Genomic DNA, 15,037 nt, shown 5'->3' on the forward strand with positions numbered 1-15,037 from the left:
CTGGGCAGGCTCAGGGACAGGCCAGGATGAGTGGTGGGAAAAAGTGCAAATAGATTTAGTGCTGGAACTCAGAGCCTGACATTGGCCCCTTTTGAGGGTGCTGTCCCCAGAGAGAGGCTGGGCTGGGGAACAGCTGGCTCCTCTGCTCTTCCAATACATGGCTCTCTGGAAAGCTTCCTGCCCCATCTCCTGTGTGACAGCCTCAGGATCACACAGAGCATCCTGATCTGTTCCACTATCCGTGCCTGGCAGACCATGAGGAGTCCCTGTGTCCCTGCTATGAACTGGCTAATGGGCTGGAAAGGACCCCTTCAGTACAGCCGGCTGACATAATTGCATCCCAGCAGTCCCAAGGCCATATCTTCCTGGGCTAGTTCCTTTGCCTTCCAACTTTCCTCCACCTGCTTTGTACATACTGACAGCCTCTTCTCCACTCTGCTGGCAACATGGAACCTATCCCTAGGGGGCATCCCAATCTTTGCCCTTTAAGCAGCCTAATGTGCCCACTACCTGGTACCCAGAAGCTATAGAGGGGAAGCATGAGGGGATATTCCTGTGCTGTTGCAGGCAATTGCCCAGATTTTCTTTTCTCTACCTGCTTCTTCCTGGCTGGCTCCAACAAAACTGGCCTATCCCAGAAATGAGGGATTGGCTCCAGTCCTTCCTAGGGTACATACCTACCCCTGCCAAAGTTATATTTGGCTGAGTCACAGAATAAATATCTGGGAATAAAAAAAGGAGGTTTATGACGTCTAAACTAAGCACACCAGAGTCAAACCCAACAAGAAATCCAAATTCTAACTCCAGTGTTTGTCCTCATGAGGCAAAATCTGATTCTCGGAGGGTGGTATCTGGAGCTTCCAAAGACAGTGTGCTGGATGCTGGTGAGACCAGCTGCTCCTCACAATGACCCACAGCCAGCAGCTAGGGTGTCTTCTGCCTGCCCCAGCTTTACCCTCTTTCTCCAATGGAGGCACTCAAGAGCATGGGATTCCCGGAGCCAAGCTCAGGATGGATGCAGGGGCCTTCCTGAGTCCCAGCCCAGCCTGGCTCTGTTCAGGCCTCTGCAGGTGGTTCTGAGATATGCAAGGCTCTGGAGAATAGATGCTCATCTGAAAGCCAGGCAACAACCCCTGAACCAGTGACAACAAAAGCCAATACCACTGCTACTGCCACTGGGCCCTGCTCCCTAAGAGACTCCCCTCTGTCCCCACAGCCCCCTTCTCTGCTTAGGCCCCCTGAGGGTACTGCAGGAAAGCTAGGGAAAAGAATGACAGAGAAATCAGCAGTGATTGTCCTTTATGTGTAGGTGGTTCCTCCGCTTGCAGCATGTTTACTTCTCTCTCAAGCGTACCTCACAATAGCCCTGGAATGGAGGCCTGGCAGGTTGTCAGCCTTTCTGTGTCACCAATGAAGAAACCAAGGCTCAGAGAGGCCTCTGGTCCCAGGTATGTCACTCAGAAGTTACACCTCCACCCCTAGGACTGTAGCTGATGATGGGTACCACTCAGGCACGTGGATGTAGCTAACAGGATCAAGGAAGGACAAAGAGACCTTTCCCAGGTAAGCCCCTACCCAAAGGACGTTGCGGGCTTGTCAGGCTGAAGTCGTCTGCTGGTGGGAGATGAGTGACTCTACTGCTCCTGCCCAAGGTTGCCCAGCCCCCCAGTCCCCACGATAGCCTCCACATGACCCCAACCAGCTAAGCCTGCTTCTGAACCTGGGTGGGAGGCGGATGGGGCTAAAACTAAAGCAGTTTATCCTCCCTCCTTCTGGGGAGCAACCCCTACACCCCTGCCTCAATCCTGGGCAGAGAACCTGGGCTGAGAGCAGCCTCACAGAGGGGTCCACACCCACTCCTGGAAGGGACTTCCCAACTCCCAGGCCCCAATCCAGGCCCAGTAGCTGCAGCAGAGGGGGAGGAATGTGCTAGTTCCCTGCCAGAGGGGGAGGGCACTTCCCACTTGGCAGCAGCCCACCCTCAGGAGTGGGGACATAAAGCAGTCATTTAGGGCATCCTCAAAGGCGGCCCAGACCACAAGACTGGGAGCAGCTCCAAGATCTCCTCCCTGAGAGGAATGACAAACACCCCCTCCCCCTCCCCCCCTCCCCCTCCCCCTCCCCACCCTGGTCAAAGAATGGGCGGACAGGCAGTCTGAGGGGCAGTGACTGGGAGTTTGTATGCCTGCCAGCCAGCAGCAGCTTGGAGAACGGAAAGGTTTTTGTGTTTGCAGAAGCTGATCCTCCCAGCCAGAGAAGCTGTTAGCACTGGGGAGCTGAGACTACTGCGACGTGTAGGGCCCTCTCCCGTTGGGAAGGAGGAATGTTCAGGCCAGCACAGCAGTAGGGGCTTCTTCTGGGACCAAGTCACATGAAGGGAAAGCAAATCGCCTGGACAGTTTCCACTGTGCTGCCTTCTGGCCTCGGGTGGGTAACTGGCAGGGGTGGGCACACTCTGGACAGCAGTGGGCTACCAAAGCTCAGGGGCTCCCATCCCCCAAGCCCCCACCCACCCGAATCAGGAAGGCCTGAGGAGGACGCAGGAAGGGGGCCTCCTCCCCCAATCCGTGTGGTAAGGTCCTGTCCTCTCTCCTTGGGATGCCTGCACCAGTCTCCTAACTGGTTTCCTGGCCTCCAGTCTCACACCTGCAATGCCTGCAATTCCTCCAAGCACTGGTCATGTCCCTGTCCTTCTTGAATTCCTTCAGTGGTTTCCCCTCAGGAGAAGGTCTAAGCTTTTTGGAATGGCTTACCAGACCCTTTGAGGGCTGACCCTGGCCCTGCCAGCAGCTTCATATTCTGCCATATTCGTCATGCCTCCAAGCCTTTGCATCTGTGGGTCCCTCTGCCGGAAGTGTTCTCCCCTCTTTCTTGTCAGAATAACTCCTTCTAGGCTCCATTGGCGCATTCAGCTTAGAATATTCCTTCATCCAGCACTAATTGCCAGTAGGATTCTGGGTCTTCCCCATTAGACTGTGAGCCCCCTGTGGGCAGTAACTATGTCCAGGCCATCTTTGTATTTCTTACAACTGGCAAAAAACCCTACACAGAGTAGGTACTTAGTGTTTGCTGTTTACAGGAACAAATAAATGAATAGCCAGATCACTTACAGGAGCCATATCCCACTGCAAACAGATCCCTGTACTTTGGATTCCTGCAAAAGAAATATGAATCCATTGGCATAGGAAATGAACATGGCCCTCCTGTGGACAAGGGCCTTCCCATGGGGACTGCCTAACTATACCACAGACGTCTATTCTCCAGCTTAGACCCTCACCAACTGGGAGTCCTGGGAATGGTCCTGTGATCTCATTAGAATCCAAGTTTCATATTTTTTCATATTGCCACATGTCATACTCAAGGTGGTTAAGTGCAGAAGGGGCTACTGGGGGTCTGGCATGCAGAGGGCACTCAGGGGCTCTGGGTTTGCTGCAATTCCTATACCTACCAGCAGAGGGCGGTGACAGACAGGTGCTTGGCTTTGTCATTTTGGAACTTCCAGAGCGGCAGCAGGGTACCCTCCTGGTCCCGGTATTCATCAGCAGCATCCTCGTAGTACTTAAAATCTTACACATACACAGGCAGAGTCAGCCCTGGAACTGCCACTTTATGGCAAACCAAGGTCTACCACTTACTGTCTATACCTCCTTGGGCAAAACAATGAACCTCTGTTTTAGAGTGGAAATAATAATGCTACCTATCTCAGAGCTCTGTTGTGAGGATATAGTAATAGAGTTAATGTACACAAAGAGCTTAGAAACATGCCTGGCACATGGTAATCTCTATGTGTTAGCTACTGTTACTGTCACTGTTGTTGTTGGAGGTACATTACAATAAAGCAGCCATGTCTACCCGGATAAAATCCCAGGTTTTGCAGCCCTTGTTCCCATGTTTCCCTAGCACTTCAGGAGGCTCCATTTGGAGCAGCCAAATTTCAAGGGTTCAGCTGCCAGGGGCTGATTAATAGTTCTATTAATGCTGCCTCCAAAATCCCTAAAATGCAGCCCATTTTCATATCCACAGCCAAGCCTCACTATTGTGAAGCTGCCTGGGTCCCCCATGGGTTCTCTGAACTCAACTTCATCTCCTGCCCACAAACTGTCTCTGCCCCCCATTTTCTTTAAGTTAGATAGATGCCCCATTCTTCCACTTGTCTAAACCAGAAACTGAGTAATCCTTGACTGATCTCTTTCCATCATTTCTCATATTTTCCTTCTGACTATCTTTTTAATTCATTCACTTCTCTTCAAACCCATGGCCCCTGCCCAGGTTCAGGCCCCAACATCCATCACCTGTATTATGACAACATCCTTCTAACTGGTGTCCTACCCCCAGTAACTCTTCCTCCAACCCTTGTTTCACAGAACAACCAGAGTGAGAACAAACAAATCACCTCACCACACCCATTTCCTCACTCCACTGAAAGCCCCTCAATGGCTCTCCTTGCAGAGGAGATCAAACCAAGGCTCCTGGCCGGCACTTCCACATTTTTTCTAGTCAGCTGTTCATGTCCCCTCCATATCAAATCATGCCAGTGAGTCTAGTTGTCTCCTGTTCTGTGTGTTTCTACATGGTTTTCCATGTCTAAGATGTCCCGTTCTTCCTGGCAAACTCCTACTCACTCTAGATCTAGATTAAACTCCTCCTCTCCTGCAAGGCCTTCATTTTCTTTTGAGTAGTAATTTCTTCCTCTGTTCCAGCCCTGCCTCTCCTCTACTGAAACATCTGTCACACTAGGTCGCCTCTATCCTTTTGCCTGTCTCCCCCACCCGACAGAACCTAAAGAGCAGGAAGTATATGTATTCATCTCCGGATCTCCAGTGCCTAGCACAGGGCCAGCCACAAAACAGACAACCAAAAACTGTTTAAAGAATGTAGTGAAATTAATCAACAGAAGTAAAGTAGTTCTTGGTCTTATGTCAACAAAGGGTGACCAATTAGCAAATGAATCCTGTCATTCAATGAAGCCAAGGACATGCCTAGACATCGCCCTGACATCTCCTATAGTGCTCACACCTTGAGGTTGTGGGGCTTCATTCAAATCTCAAAAATGTCTCAGAACAAAAAAGATTCTAGTGGCCTGAGAGGCGTGAGCCTTGATCACATCAGAGATTCCCCAGCTTGGGTTATCTTTGAAAAGACTTCAATTCAGAGCAGAGATTAATTGGTGACACTTCTCTATTTTCATGTCTCCTTCATGATTACACTTTCCCAAAGGGGAAAGAGTATGCAATTTAAAAAATCAAAGTTCAATGCATTTTTATGTGACTGTGTTCTTATAAATGAAAGTGGTTCACCAAGGCCAATTTCTCCATGGATATTAATCAGGTTTGCAGCCCTTTGGTGGGCCACTTGCAGAGGCTGGTTTCAGGAAGCCAAGCTGTGTGAATGACAAACTCATTCACAGCTGCTGTGTTCTTTGACAGTTTTGAAAAGCACTCAAGGTCGTTTTCCAGCCTGAATGATAACGAGGGGGCTTGTTTAGGCTGCTGGTTTTGGCAGCCCTGGTTTCTGTGTCCCATGGGTGAGCAATGAGCATCAAGTCACCAAGAAGAGTCCTAGGCTGTCAGCAAAGGAGACCAGCCAGTGTCGAGGAGCTGCCAACTCTGGGAAGGCAGCTGCTCCAAATAAATGCACAACCTCTTAGGGAAATACAAGCCACTTGGGAATTTGCTGTTCATGCCATGGGAAGGATTCTGTTTCCCTGACACTGTCAAAGACACCAGAATTTCCCAGGCCCCCAGGATTTAAGCATTTCTGAATCAATCTCTTTCTTCACCTCATCACTAATTAATCACCAGGATAGATCTATTGAGTGTGTTTATTTGAAATGTCTCTTCCAGCTCAGTGGCTTTGCAGCCTAGTGCTGAAGTGCTTAGGCTATGGATCCAAGGGGCCTGTTTCGAGTTCTGATTCCACCACTCACACCTTATGTTAGCTGTGACTTTGAAAAAGTGGCAACATCCCAGCCTGAGTTCCTTGTCTATAAAGTGGAGATGATAATGGTGTTCACCTCACAGTGTGGCTATCAGGAACAAACAAAATAACAACATATAAATTGCACAGCACAATGCCTGATATACAGGCCACTCCCAGTGAATGCTGGAGCTTGTTTCTCACTATTATAGCTGTTCCCCTTTCTCCATCCCTTAAGACACAGGCTGGGTCAGGGGTGATAAGGCCCATTCCACCCCACATTTGAACCTCACCTTCACCTCTGCCCTGTATGGTACCCAATCACATCCTCCTCCAGCCTTGCTCTCATCGAGCTGTGTCCCTGCCTAGAAAGCTTCAGTTCTTTGAACTGTCTGCAGAGATAGCTCATATTACTTGAATGATACTCAAAGTCTTTCATAAATGGGCTCCAACCACTTCTCCTGCCTGAACTCTCACCTCTTTTCAACAAAGCCCTGGAGCCTGCTGCCTTTTGTCCCCAGAGTCCATTCCTATTCAGTTTCACTGCCAAGATACTGCTCATGCCATCCCTGCCCAGAACATCCTCCCTGTAGCTATCTTCTCTCTCACACTCCACTTCTCCCTTGGCATCTAGCTCAGCCCTCTCCAAAGACTTCTTGATTACTCCCACTCATCCCTCACTTTCCTTCTTTCCTACGTGAGGATCCCCAGAGTGGTTTCTGTCTACCCCATACATTCCAGTACATATAGCATTCCCAAGGTGCACTGAGTGGAGTACACGGAATAGAATGAGGAAGCTCAAGACCTCTATTTGGGTCCTCTCTGCCACTCACTAGTCAGGTGGCCTTAGCCTTAGCTTCCTCATGTGTAGAGTAATGGCAAGTCTCTGCTCTGCCTGCCTCCCAGGGTTATCAGGAAGATGAGACTGGATCACCAATGTGCAGGTATTCTTTGCTGCACCATTGTCAGATCTCATCAGTATACCCATTGTTTCTTATGCCATCAGTCATGATTAATCTGCATAAGTCTTGTCTACCCAGTGACATCCAGAGGATGGAAGGATTATTTTTTTCTTCACTTGAAACTATAGGACCTAGCATGAGATAACCAAATAACGCAAGCTTTTATGAGAAATTTTTAATACAGGAAATAATAGTGGTTGCCAGCACTTCAACTCTTACCTTGAGCAACATCATCATATGTATTCTGGTTGACCATCCGCTCCACGATCTTAGCAGCTTGGGACACTTTGGTGATATCATCAGTCTGTGGGGATACAGAAACCTCAGGTCCTCATAAACCAGCACCTGGCAAGGTTATATGTCCAGAGCCATGTCACACTTGCAATTGCTTCAGCAGTGCCTCTCTGACACCACTTACCCCAGACAGCTCTGTAAAGGTTTCTCTGCATGTCTCAAGGCCCAGCTCATGCCACTACTCTCTTCCAGGAACTCCTACCTCACAAGTGGCACAAAGGGTCTGAGCTGATATATTTGGCCCCTGGGTAGAACCTGCTTCATGCTTTTCATCTGGACTTGTTTTAGAGAAGACATATCTCTGAGCACAAAACAGGGCATTGAAAAGAGCCTGGGAAGGGTCTGGAGGGGAGAGCAGTGTCCTCTGGCCACAAGGAACTGGGTGATTGGTGATAGTTCCTTTGAGGTAGGAGGACAGAGCCGCATGCTCTCAAGTCAGCATTCCCTCGGGTGACTTCCCAGCTCCATCAGTCATGACATGGCATATCAATAACAATAGTTAATATTTATTGATCAGTAGCACAAAAGTGCTATGTTAGGGGCTGCACTTGTATTGTCTTAGGTTCCATGACAATCTTGCAAATCGTTAGGTATCAATCTAGGTATCGTTAGGGTGTCTTTACAGATGAAGAAACTGAGGTTCCACAAAAACTGAGCTAAAAAACGGCAAAGCCAAGATATAAACCCAGGTATGTAGGCTCCAGGGCCTATGCTCTGAGACCCACATGGCCGGCCAGTACCTCCTCAGCCTGACCACTCCTCTCCTGTCCCTGGGAGACGCAGGTTTCCAGTTGTGTTCTGAGGAGAGTGTTGTGGGCTGTCACTTCCTTATCCCGGATACTATGCTACTGGAGCAGACACATATCTTTATTAGTTCTAACTAAACTTGCGGCCTGTGAGCCTTTTCCTCCTTTCCTGCCTAATAATTCTGATCAGACAAACTTGCATTGATTTCTGTGAATTCACCCAAATCACTGACGAGACAGAGACCTGAGGTCCACCAGGGAGGCCCTTCCTATAGGGTATCATGAAGTTTTTCTCTTTTCTCCCCTCTAGCACATTTGAGTTTTCTACCCACATAATCAGACCCTGTTCTTTGAGGAAGGGGTATCACTCTGCTCAAGCACTGAGTCTGGGCAATTGGGAAGGTGACTGTCTCTCCCACTGTGTTGCACAGACAGCCTGGCCCAGTACTTAGGATTTCTAGTTATTGCCTTTGGGAGAGGTTGCACACCAAGGCAATTGCTGGGTGGGGCTGGGGGTGGGTGTCCTGCCTCCAGTGTGGACTCTTGGTCCAGAGGGTGGAATCTGCTTGTATCATAGTCTTTTTTCCCAAGTCAGGTAAGCTTGAAGAGTCCGGTGTCATGGAGAGGAGTCATCCCTCATCCCTGAGGATGTCAGCCACCAACTCTGGCAAGGCTTAGAACACAAATCAGATTCTAGGCTCAGCCACAGGGACTTCTCTTCTGGTTTCTGGGTCCTAGCAATTACAGTTGAGGTTTCTCCAACCATGGGTCTCAGCACAGAGCTCATAACCCCTAATGGATCTTCATGTGAACCCTGACCTAGGCCAGTGGCGCCTGTGAAGCCTCTAACGTCTAAAGAATGGATCAGGGGAAGCCAAGGGTCTGCACAGAGTAACTCTCAGGGCAGGAGTTCCATCTTTCACCTCAGACTGCCAGTACCCAGCATGGCTATGATCACTAGGTACTTAGTGATTGAATAAAACAGCATTCAGACAGTTCCTGTAAAGCCAAGGCAGGGGACCCTTAAACTTCCCCTAAAATGTGACATTATCAGGATAATGAAACAGAATTGAGTGGAAGTGGACACACCTCAGGCATAGGAAGCAGCACCTCCTTTATCTGGTCTAGCTTCGATTCTGGAGTGGAGCAGAACCACCATTCCAGAGCAGCCATGGGAACTCTCCGAGGTGCTGAAATCAGCCCTCAGATTCCTGTGGACATTGTCGCTCCCATGCCATTGCAAGTCAAACCCATCCTGATCCACACTGGCTCCTGATCCTGATTTCTCTCTGTTAAAGGGACAATGTGGCCCTCCAGCGTCTCCCTGTGTTGATCTTCCCTTCAGTGACTCCCATGATGATCCCAAACCTATGCTGGCTAAACCCACAGTGAGCCTCCCAACCATGACCTTTATAATGACTTCTATGTGGCTCTTCATGGCAAATATAGCCCAGGGTGGTCAAACCCATTGCCTAGCATTGATGGTATCTGTGATCATCTCTGATCTGGCTCCTGGCCCTGAAGATTCACTTACAGTATAGGGCACAAGTAAACCCATGCACCGAAAATGAAAAGGCATCTCACTTTCCCAAATCCTATAAGCCCTTACCCAGGGAAGTGGTACCTTATCCTCACATCCCACCCCCACCCTAAGCAGACTCCCCAGCTCTTCCAGAAGGCATATAGTTCTTTCAAAAAGAAACATGTCTTCTGTTACCCTCTAGCTATATAATTCTAAAATTCTGCTAGCCTCCAGATCTATCAAACTGGGGGGAGGTATGGAATGCTAGAGGCATTTGTAGCTCTCCTCACATCTTCTCCTAAGGAAAAAACTATTTATACCTCAACATTAGCCCCTGATATAAGCATCTGTGAAACCCTCCCAGACAGCCAGGCTTCTGTCTACCCAGAGGCCAAGGCCTCATTCAGAATTCTGTGGTAGAGTTATAGGAACTAACACCAAACCTGAGACTCCAGAGATGTCAGCTTCCTCATGGCCATCTTTCCTGTTTTTTTAGCCACTGGGGTCTTTGCCTTCTCCTTCTCTTTGGTCTTTTCCTGCTTCTCAAGTTCCTCTACATAGGCATCATAGATCTCCCACTAAGCAAGGGTGAGATAAGAAGGATCATTGTAAGGTAATCTTTACCCAGACAGCCCTTTTCAGCCTTCAAGACTTAAGGAGTTGGTCATATTAACCCTGGCCACAAGCATCCTCTACCTGACCCATTGGAATTATGTATCCAATACCTGTCTTCCCTGCAAATCACCAGCTCTAGAACAAGAATAAAAGAGTTCTAAGGACATCTCTGGGCTGGGTTTATCTACTCTGAAACTCAGGGGCTGAGTCTTTAGCTGGAGATCAACACTGTTCTAGCATGCAGCCCCCAGCAGGCAGAACAAATGGGCAAACATCAGGCCAGTTCCCATGTTTTTGTTCATGATTTATAAGACCCTGAATTAGAATATTTAAAAAATAGGCTGGCACAGTGGCTTATACCTGTAATGCCAGCACTTTGGGAGCCTGAGGCAGGTGGATTGCTTGAGCCTAGGTGTTTGAGACCAGCCTGGGCAACATGGCAAAACCCCATCTCTACCAAAAATACAAAAATTAAACAGGTGTGGTGGCATGCATCTGTGGTCCCAGCTACTCAGGAGGCTGAGGTGGGAGGATTGCTTGAGCCCAGGAGGCAGAAGTTGCAGTGAGCTGTGACTGTGCCACTGAACTCCAGCCTAGAAGTCACAGCAAGACCCTGTCTCAAAAAAATAAAATATATATATATATTTATATATCTTATATATATAAATATATATTATAGTGCTTTCAATAAGGAACGTGTCTTATTTCTTATATATTTTATATATATACATAATATATATACATATATATTATATATATAAATCTATCTATCTATCTATCTTCATCTTCCCACCTCCACCCAGGACATGGTATAAACATACTGGCTTGGGTTGGCTGTCTATGGCACTGACAACACCTCATCATTAAAGGTAAGGGAACCTCTGCTAAGAGGATCTGACAGGAAGAAAAGCCCCAGGATAGTAGCAGAGGAAGCAGCAAGGATCTGGGGCTGGGTAAATGCCCCATCACACCGTGTGCTCCCTAGAGCTGGGCAGTCACTGCCACCTGGAGGTCAGATAGGCACACCCTACATTTAACAATTCCCCCACAATCTCATATTCCACATTGCAAAGTACTCCAACCTTTGTTATCTCATTCAGACCCTCCAACAACTCTGTAAGGCAGCTTGTCATCCTCTCTTTACAGAGAAAAAAACTGAGGCATTAAAAGTGACATGGTTTGCTCAGGATCTTACAGTATGAACAGAAAATGTGAGGTCTGAGATCAGATCCCCTGGCACCATAGCCTCTTCAAATAAGTGTGGCATCCAGGAGGACTTGAAGGGGAAAGGGGGCTGCAGGAACACTGCAGGCTGCTGAAGGGCATGGTCGGAGTACTAACACTTCTTGGGCTGCTTAGGAGTCAGTCACAGGGTGCCACAGGTTCCAGAGAGTCCATGGAAGCAAATGTTTTCCCCTGGCCCCGGAGGAAGCTTCATCCAGAAGCCATGCCTGTTTCCAGCCCGGACAGCTTTGCCCTCGGGTCATGTGGCTGGTCCACAGCTCACTGGATAGGGATCTACTGTCTCATGTGCCTGGTGTTCAGAGCCTGGATGCTCAGGACAGTGAGCAGGGAGGCGGGTAGATGAGGAGAATGTCAGAGGAAGCCTTGACCCAGTGTTGCCTTTGCTGCTCAATGAGGAAAGGATACATAGAGGTGGGTGGTAAGGGTTTTCAGGCTGGCCCAGGGTCTTACCTGATTGGCTGTGGCTGAAAAGTTTGTCCTGGGAGGAGGCTCCATCTGACATTCTCTATCCTGGAAAACAAGACAACAGGAGACCCACAGAAAGCCCTCAACCCTTCTCACTTAATACATCTCAAAGATGTACTGTTTGGATCAAGTGAGAAGGAGTTGGTTGGAGCTGATGGGTGCGGGACCCAGAGCTGGGGAAGTAAAGAGGGGCTTGGGTAAAGGACTGAATGATGCATTCAAAGCCCATATTATGTCCATTCTGGCCTCCCTCAGAAGAATTATAAGCTAGAAAGCAGGGGCAGGGAATCCTGTTTGTGCCCATTTTAACCAAGACACATTCCAAGTAGGGGATGAACAGATTTGCAGAAAGCCAGGCCAGGGCATAGAGGTCAGCCTCTGGCAGGTCATCAGACTAACACCCCTCGCCCTGAGAAGGCTTCTCTCTAATATGAGGATCTCTGGCTCTACCAGGGGAATGTGCCCCCTTCCCATTGTGTATCACCCAGATTACCAAATGTCAGCATAGAGACCACACAGGGTAACAAGGCACTGTCAAAAGCTCACCCTGTAGACCCTGCCCTCCATCTTCAGGTTAATTTCTGTATAACCCTGCCCTTATGTGTGAGTTTCTCACCTGAAACCCTGAGAGGCTCCCTCCGCCTGGTTCTCAAGAGCCTCTCTTATGAGTCAGAGAACTTTCTGACCTTTGCCAGCTGGTCCATCACAGAGATCATTAACTTCAGTTGAACTGACTCCTAGGCTTCCTGTTCCCCAAACACATTGTGGCCTCCCCTCTCCTCCCAAGTCCTAATTTCTACCCCTCTACAAAGCCCAGATCCAGTTTAAGCCTCCCAGTGGAGTTTTGGGGGCTCTAGCCTCCATGTTATTCCCTCTAAACCCCTGCCCGGATGGCTTACAGAGTCCTGAACACATGCTCTCAGCTCTCCTTGGGGAGATAAACTGTGGCATCTGTTGTCCTGTCACCCCTACAAGGCTGAGGTCTGCTGAGGCCAGGGTCAGGACTGCTTCTTCCCTGCCAGGCACAGTGAAGAGCTATAAAGGGGCTAGGATGGGGGCTGCTCTACCCGGAGAGGGTTGTTGAAGGTCTGTGAAGCCCTCTCACTGAAGTTGAACTGGTTAGTGAGCTTTTGCTCCTTGGGCTGCTTAGGAGTCATCAATTCTTCTTCAGTCACTTTTTCAGCTGCCTGAAAATAAAGACCCAGAGGATCAGGACTCAGCTGTGAGAAGAAGGTGGTAGAAAATTGGGAGATGGGGCAAGTCCTTTCCTGGGATAGGACAGAGGTAGGAGAGAGTGATGCTGCCAGACACATTGGTACCTGCAGCCTCTATTCTCACCTTCAGTCTCCCTCCTCCCTTCCCAAGTTACCCATGAAGCTGCCAGCCACAGCTTGAGCAGAAAGAAGAGGGATGTAGAGTGATATTATACTGTACCCCAGCTGCAGGCACATCTGTTTGACTCCCAGGCTCAGTTTCTAACTCCTTGGGCTCTTCATCTTCTTCAAGGTTTTCTGTTTCTGAAATCACCACCTTGGCAGACTCCTGAGAATCTTGGTAGGATACTTCCAATCAGTTCAAAGTCTAGGCCTGCTCTCCCAATCCCTGGCAGGGAGGGCCTTCTTGGTCTACTTTTCAGACACTACCTCTCCCTGGGATTGTCCTTGGCCTGAGTGTGATGGGTTAGCTCCCTGACCTATTCAGTACAGCCAGCGATTGGACTTTATGTTAGCAGAGGCTCTGCAAAGTTCTGGCTTAGAGATATACTCCCTGGAGTGAACAGAGTAATGGGAACAGGCTCAGGGATATAGCCTCAGGATGGCCCAGAGTCCTACCTGCCACTAACTCATCGCGGTAATGCTGCCGCCGTCCTTCATCTGAGTCTTTGGGGATAAGGTTCCCAACCTGGGTGTAGTGAACTGCCAGTTGGTTCACAAAGCCAATAAGCTTGTATGTGCCTTCCTAAGGAGAGAGGGGCTGAGTCAGACCAGGGGTCCCTAAAAGAGCTAGTCAAAATGTAGTCTGCTTTCATTCTGTGAGATCCAAGATAGTCCATCTTTGTTAAAGGAAATGTAACTCACCAAATCCTCAGTTAATCTGAAATTTTCACGGCATTTCAGTTTAAAGAAAAAAAGGAAGAGAAGGCAAATGAAATAAAGTATTTTTTTAAGTTGTCATCAAGGATTTATTTTAAAATACCTTGCCTTTCCAACTTCAAGTGGCTCCAGATTTGCCTATCACCAGCTTATACGTCTTGTCTCCTACATCCATGCCGAGTTTCTAGTTTACTTTCCACACCATATACCACATTTCCTGGGCAGATACAGTCCTCAGACACAACTGGCATGACCCTCTGTCCACTGTACTTAGTGGATTCTAAGGCTGGATAGATCCTCAGAGACAACCCCAATCCCCTAATTTCATACAAAACGACCATGGAATTCCAGAAAAGATTTATTTGGGTTGGCATTTGTCCGAGTCACACAGCAAATGAGAAGCAGGATTAGGCTTACAACCCAGGTCATTTTGTTCATCCATTCTTGAATTAATTTTTGAACAGCCTCAATGTGCCAAGTATTTTCCAGGTGCCTAGGATATAAAGCTGAGAAAAAAGCAGACTACAATCCCTTATTTACAAGCTTATAGTCTGGTTTCTGTAAAATCCTTTCAAGTCATATAGAAAATATGTTTGTAGGCACACTAGGGTAAACTCACAGTACAGGAAACCAGTTCATGGGCTCCAGCTGCACAGATCTCCCTGCCCCTGGAGGGCTGGAAGGATTGCCATCACACAGGTTGGGAAGTTCTAGATTTAAAAGTCAACACAGAGCCCTTTCACTTTCAGTAACTCAGATGTATGGGAAGATGGAACAGTACAGCAGTTAAGAGCATGGTCTTTGGAGGCAGGCAGAATTGGGTTCGAATCTTTATTCTGCTTATTATCTTCATGACTTTGGGCTTAAACACCCCAACCCCTAAGTTCTTCATCTATAAAAGAAGGCTGATAATACCCAATTTGCATAATAGTTATAGTATTAAAATAATAAAAACAAGGCCGGGCGCGGTGGCTCACGCCTGTAATCCCAGCACTTTGGGAGGCCGAGGCGGGTGGATCACGAGGTCAAGAGATCGAGACCATCCTGGTCAACATAGTGAAACCCCGTCTCTACTAAAAATATAAAAAATCAGCTGGGCATGGTGGCGCATGCCTGTAATCCCAGCTACTCAGGAGGTTGAGGCAGGAGAATTGCCTGAACCCAGGAGGCGGAGGTTGC

General features: G+C 48.4%; 1 protein-coding gene across 6 annotated transcripts in view; it reads right to left on the minus strand.

The window, feature by feature from the left end:
* The window catches only part of DNAI1 (dynein axonemal intermediate chain 1), a 60,780-nt gene that overhangs the window by 16,701 nt on the left and 29,042 nt on the right, over positions 1 to 15,037 (minus strand). For all 6 annotated transcript variants that reach the window (XM_032299902.1, XM_032299906.1, XM_032299904.1 and 3 more), the window contains 8 exons: positions 13,598 to 13,724; positions 13,200 to 13,315; positions 12,833 to 12,952; positions 11,751 to 11,810; positions 9,884 to 10,018; positions 7,098 to 7,182; positions 3,449 to 3,566; positions 3,111 to 3,154 (listed from right to left, as the gene is read on the minus strand). In XM_032299902.1, the coding sequence (XP_032155793.1) occupies positions 3,111 to 3,154; positions 3,449 to 3,566; positions 7,098 to 7,182; positions 9,884 to 10,018; positions 11,751 to 11,810; positions 12,833 to 12,952; positions 13,200 to 13,315; positions 13,598 to 13,724 (805 nt within the window). The remainder of the gene's footprint in view (positions 1 to 3,110; positions 3,155 to 3,448; positions 3,567 to 7,097; positions 7,183 to 9,883; positions 10,019 to 11,750; positions 11,811 to 12,832; positions 12,953 to 13,199; positions 13,316 to 13,597; positions 13,725 to 15,037) is intronic.

This window comes from Sapajus apella, unplaced genomic scaffold (assembly GCF_009761245.1).
Source record: "Sapajus apella isolate SASKATOON/1434 unplaced genomic scaffold, GSC_monkey_1.0 scaffold42, whole genome shotgun sequence".
Classification (NCBI taxonomy): Eukaryota; Metazoa; Chordata; class Mammalia; order Primates; family Cebidae; genus Sapajus; species Sapajus apella.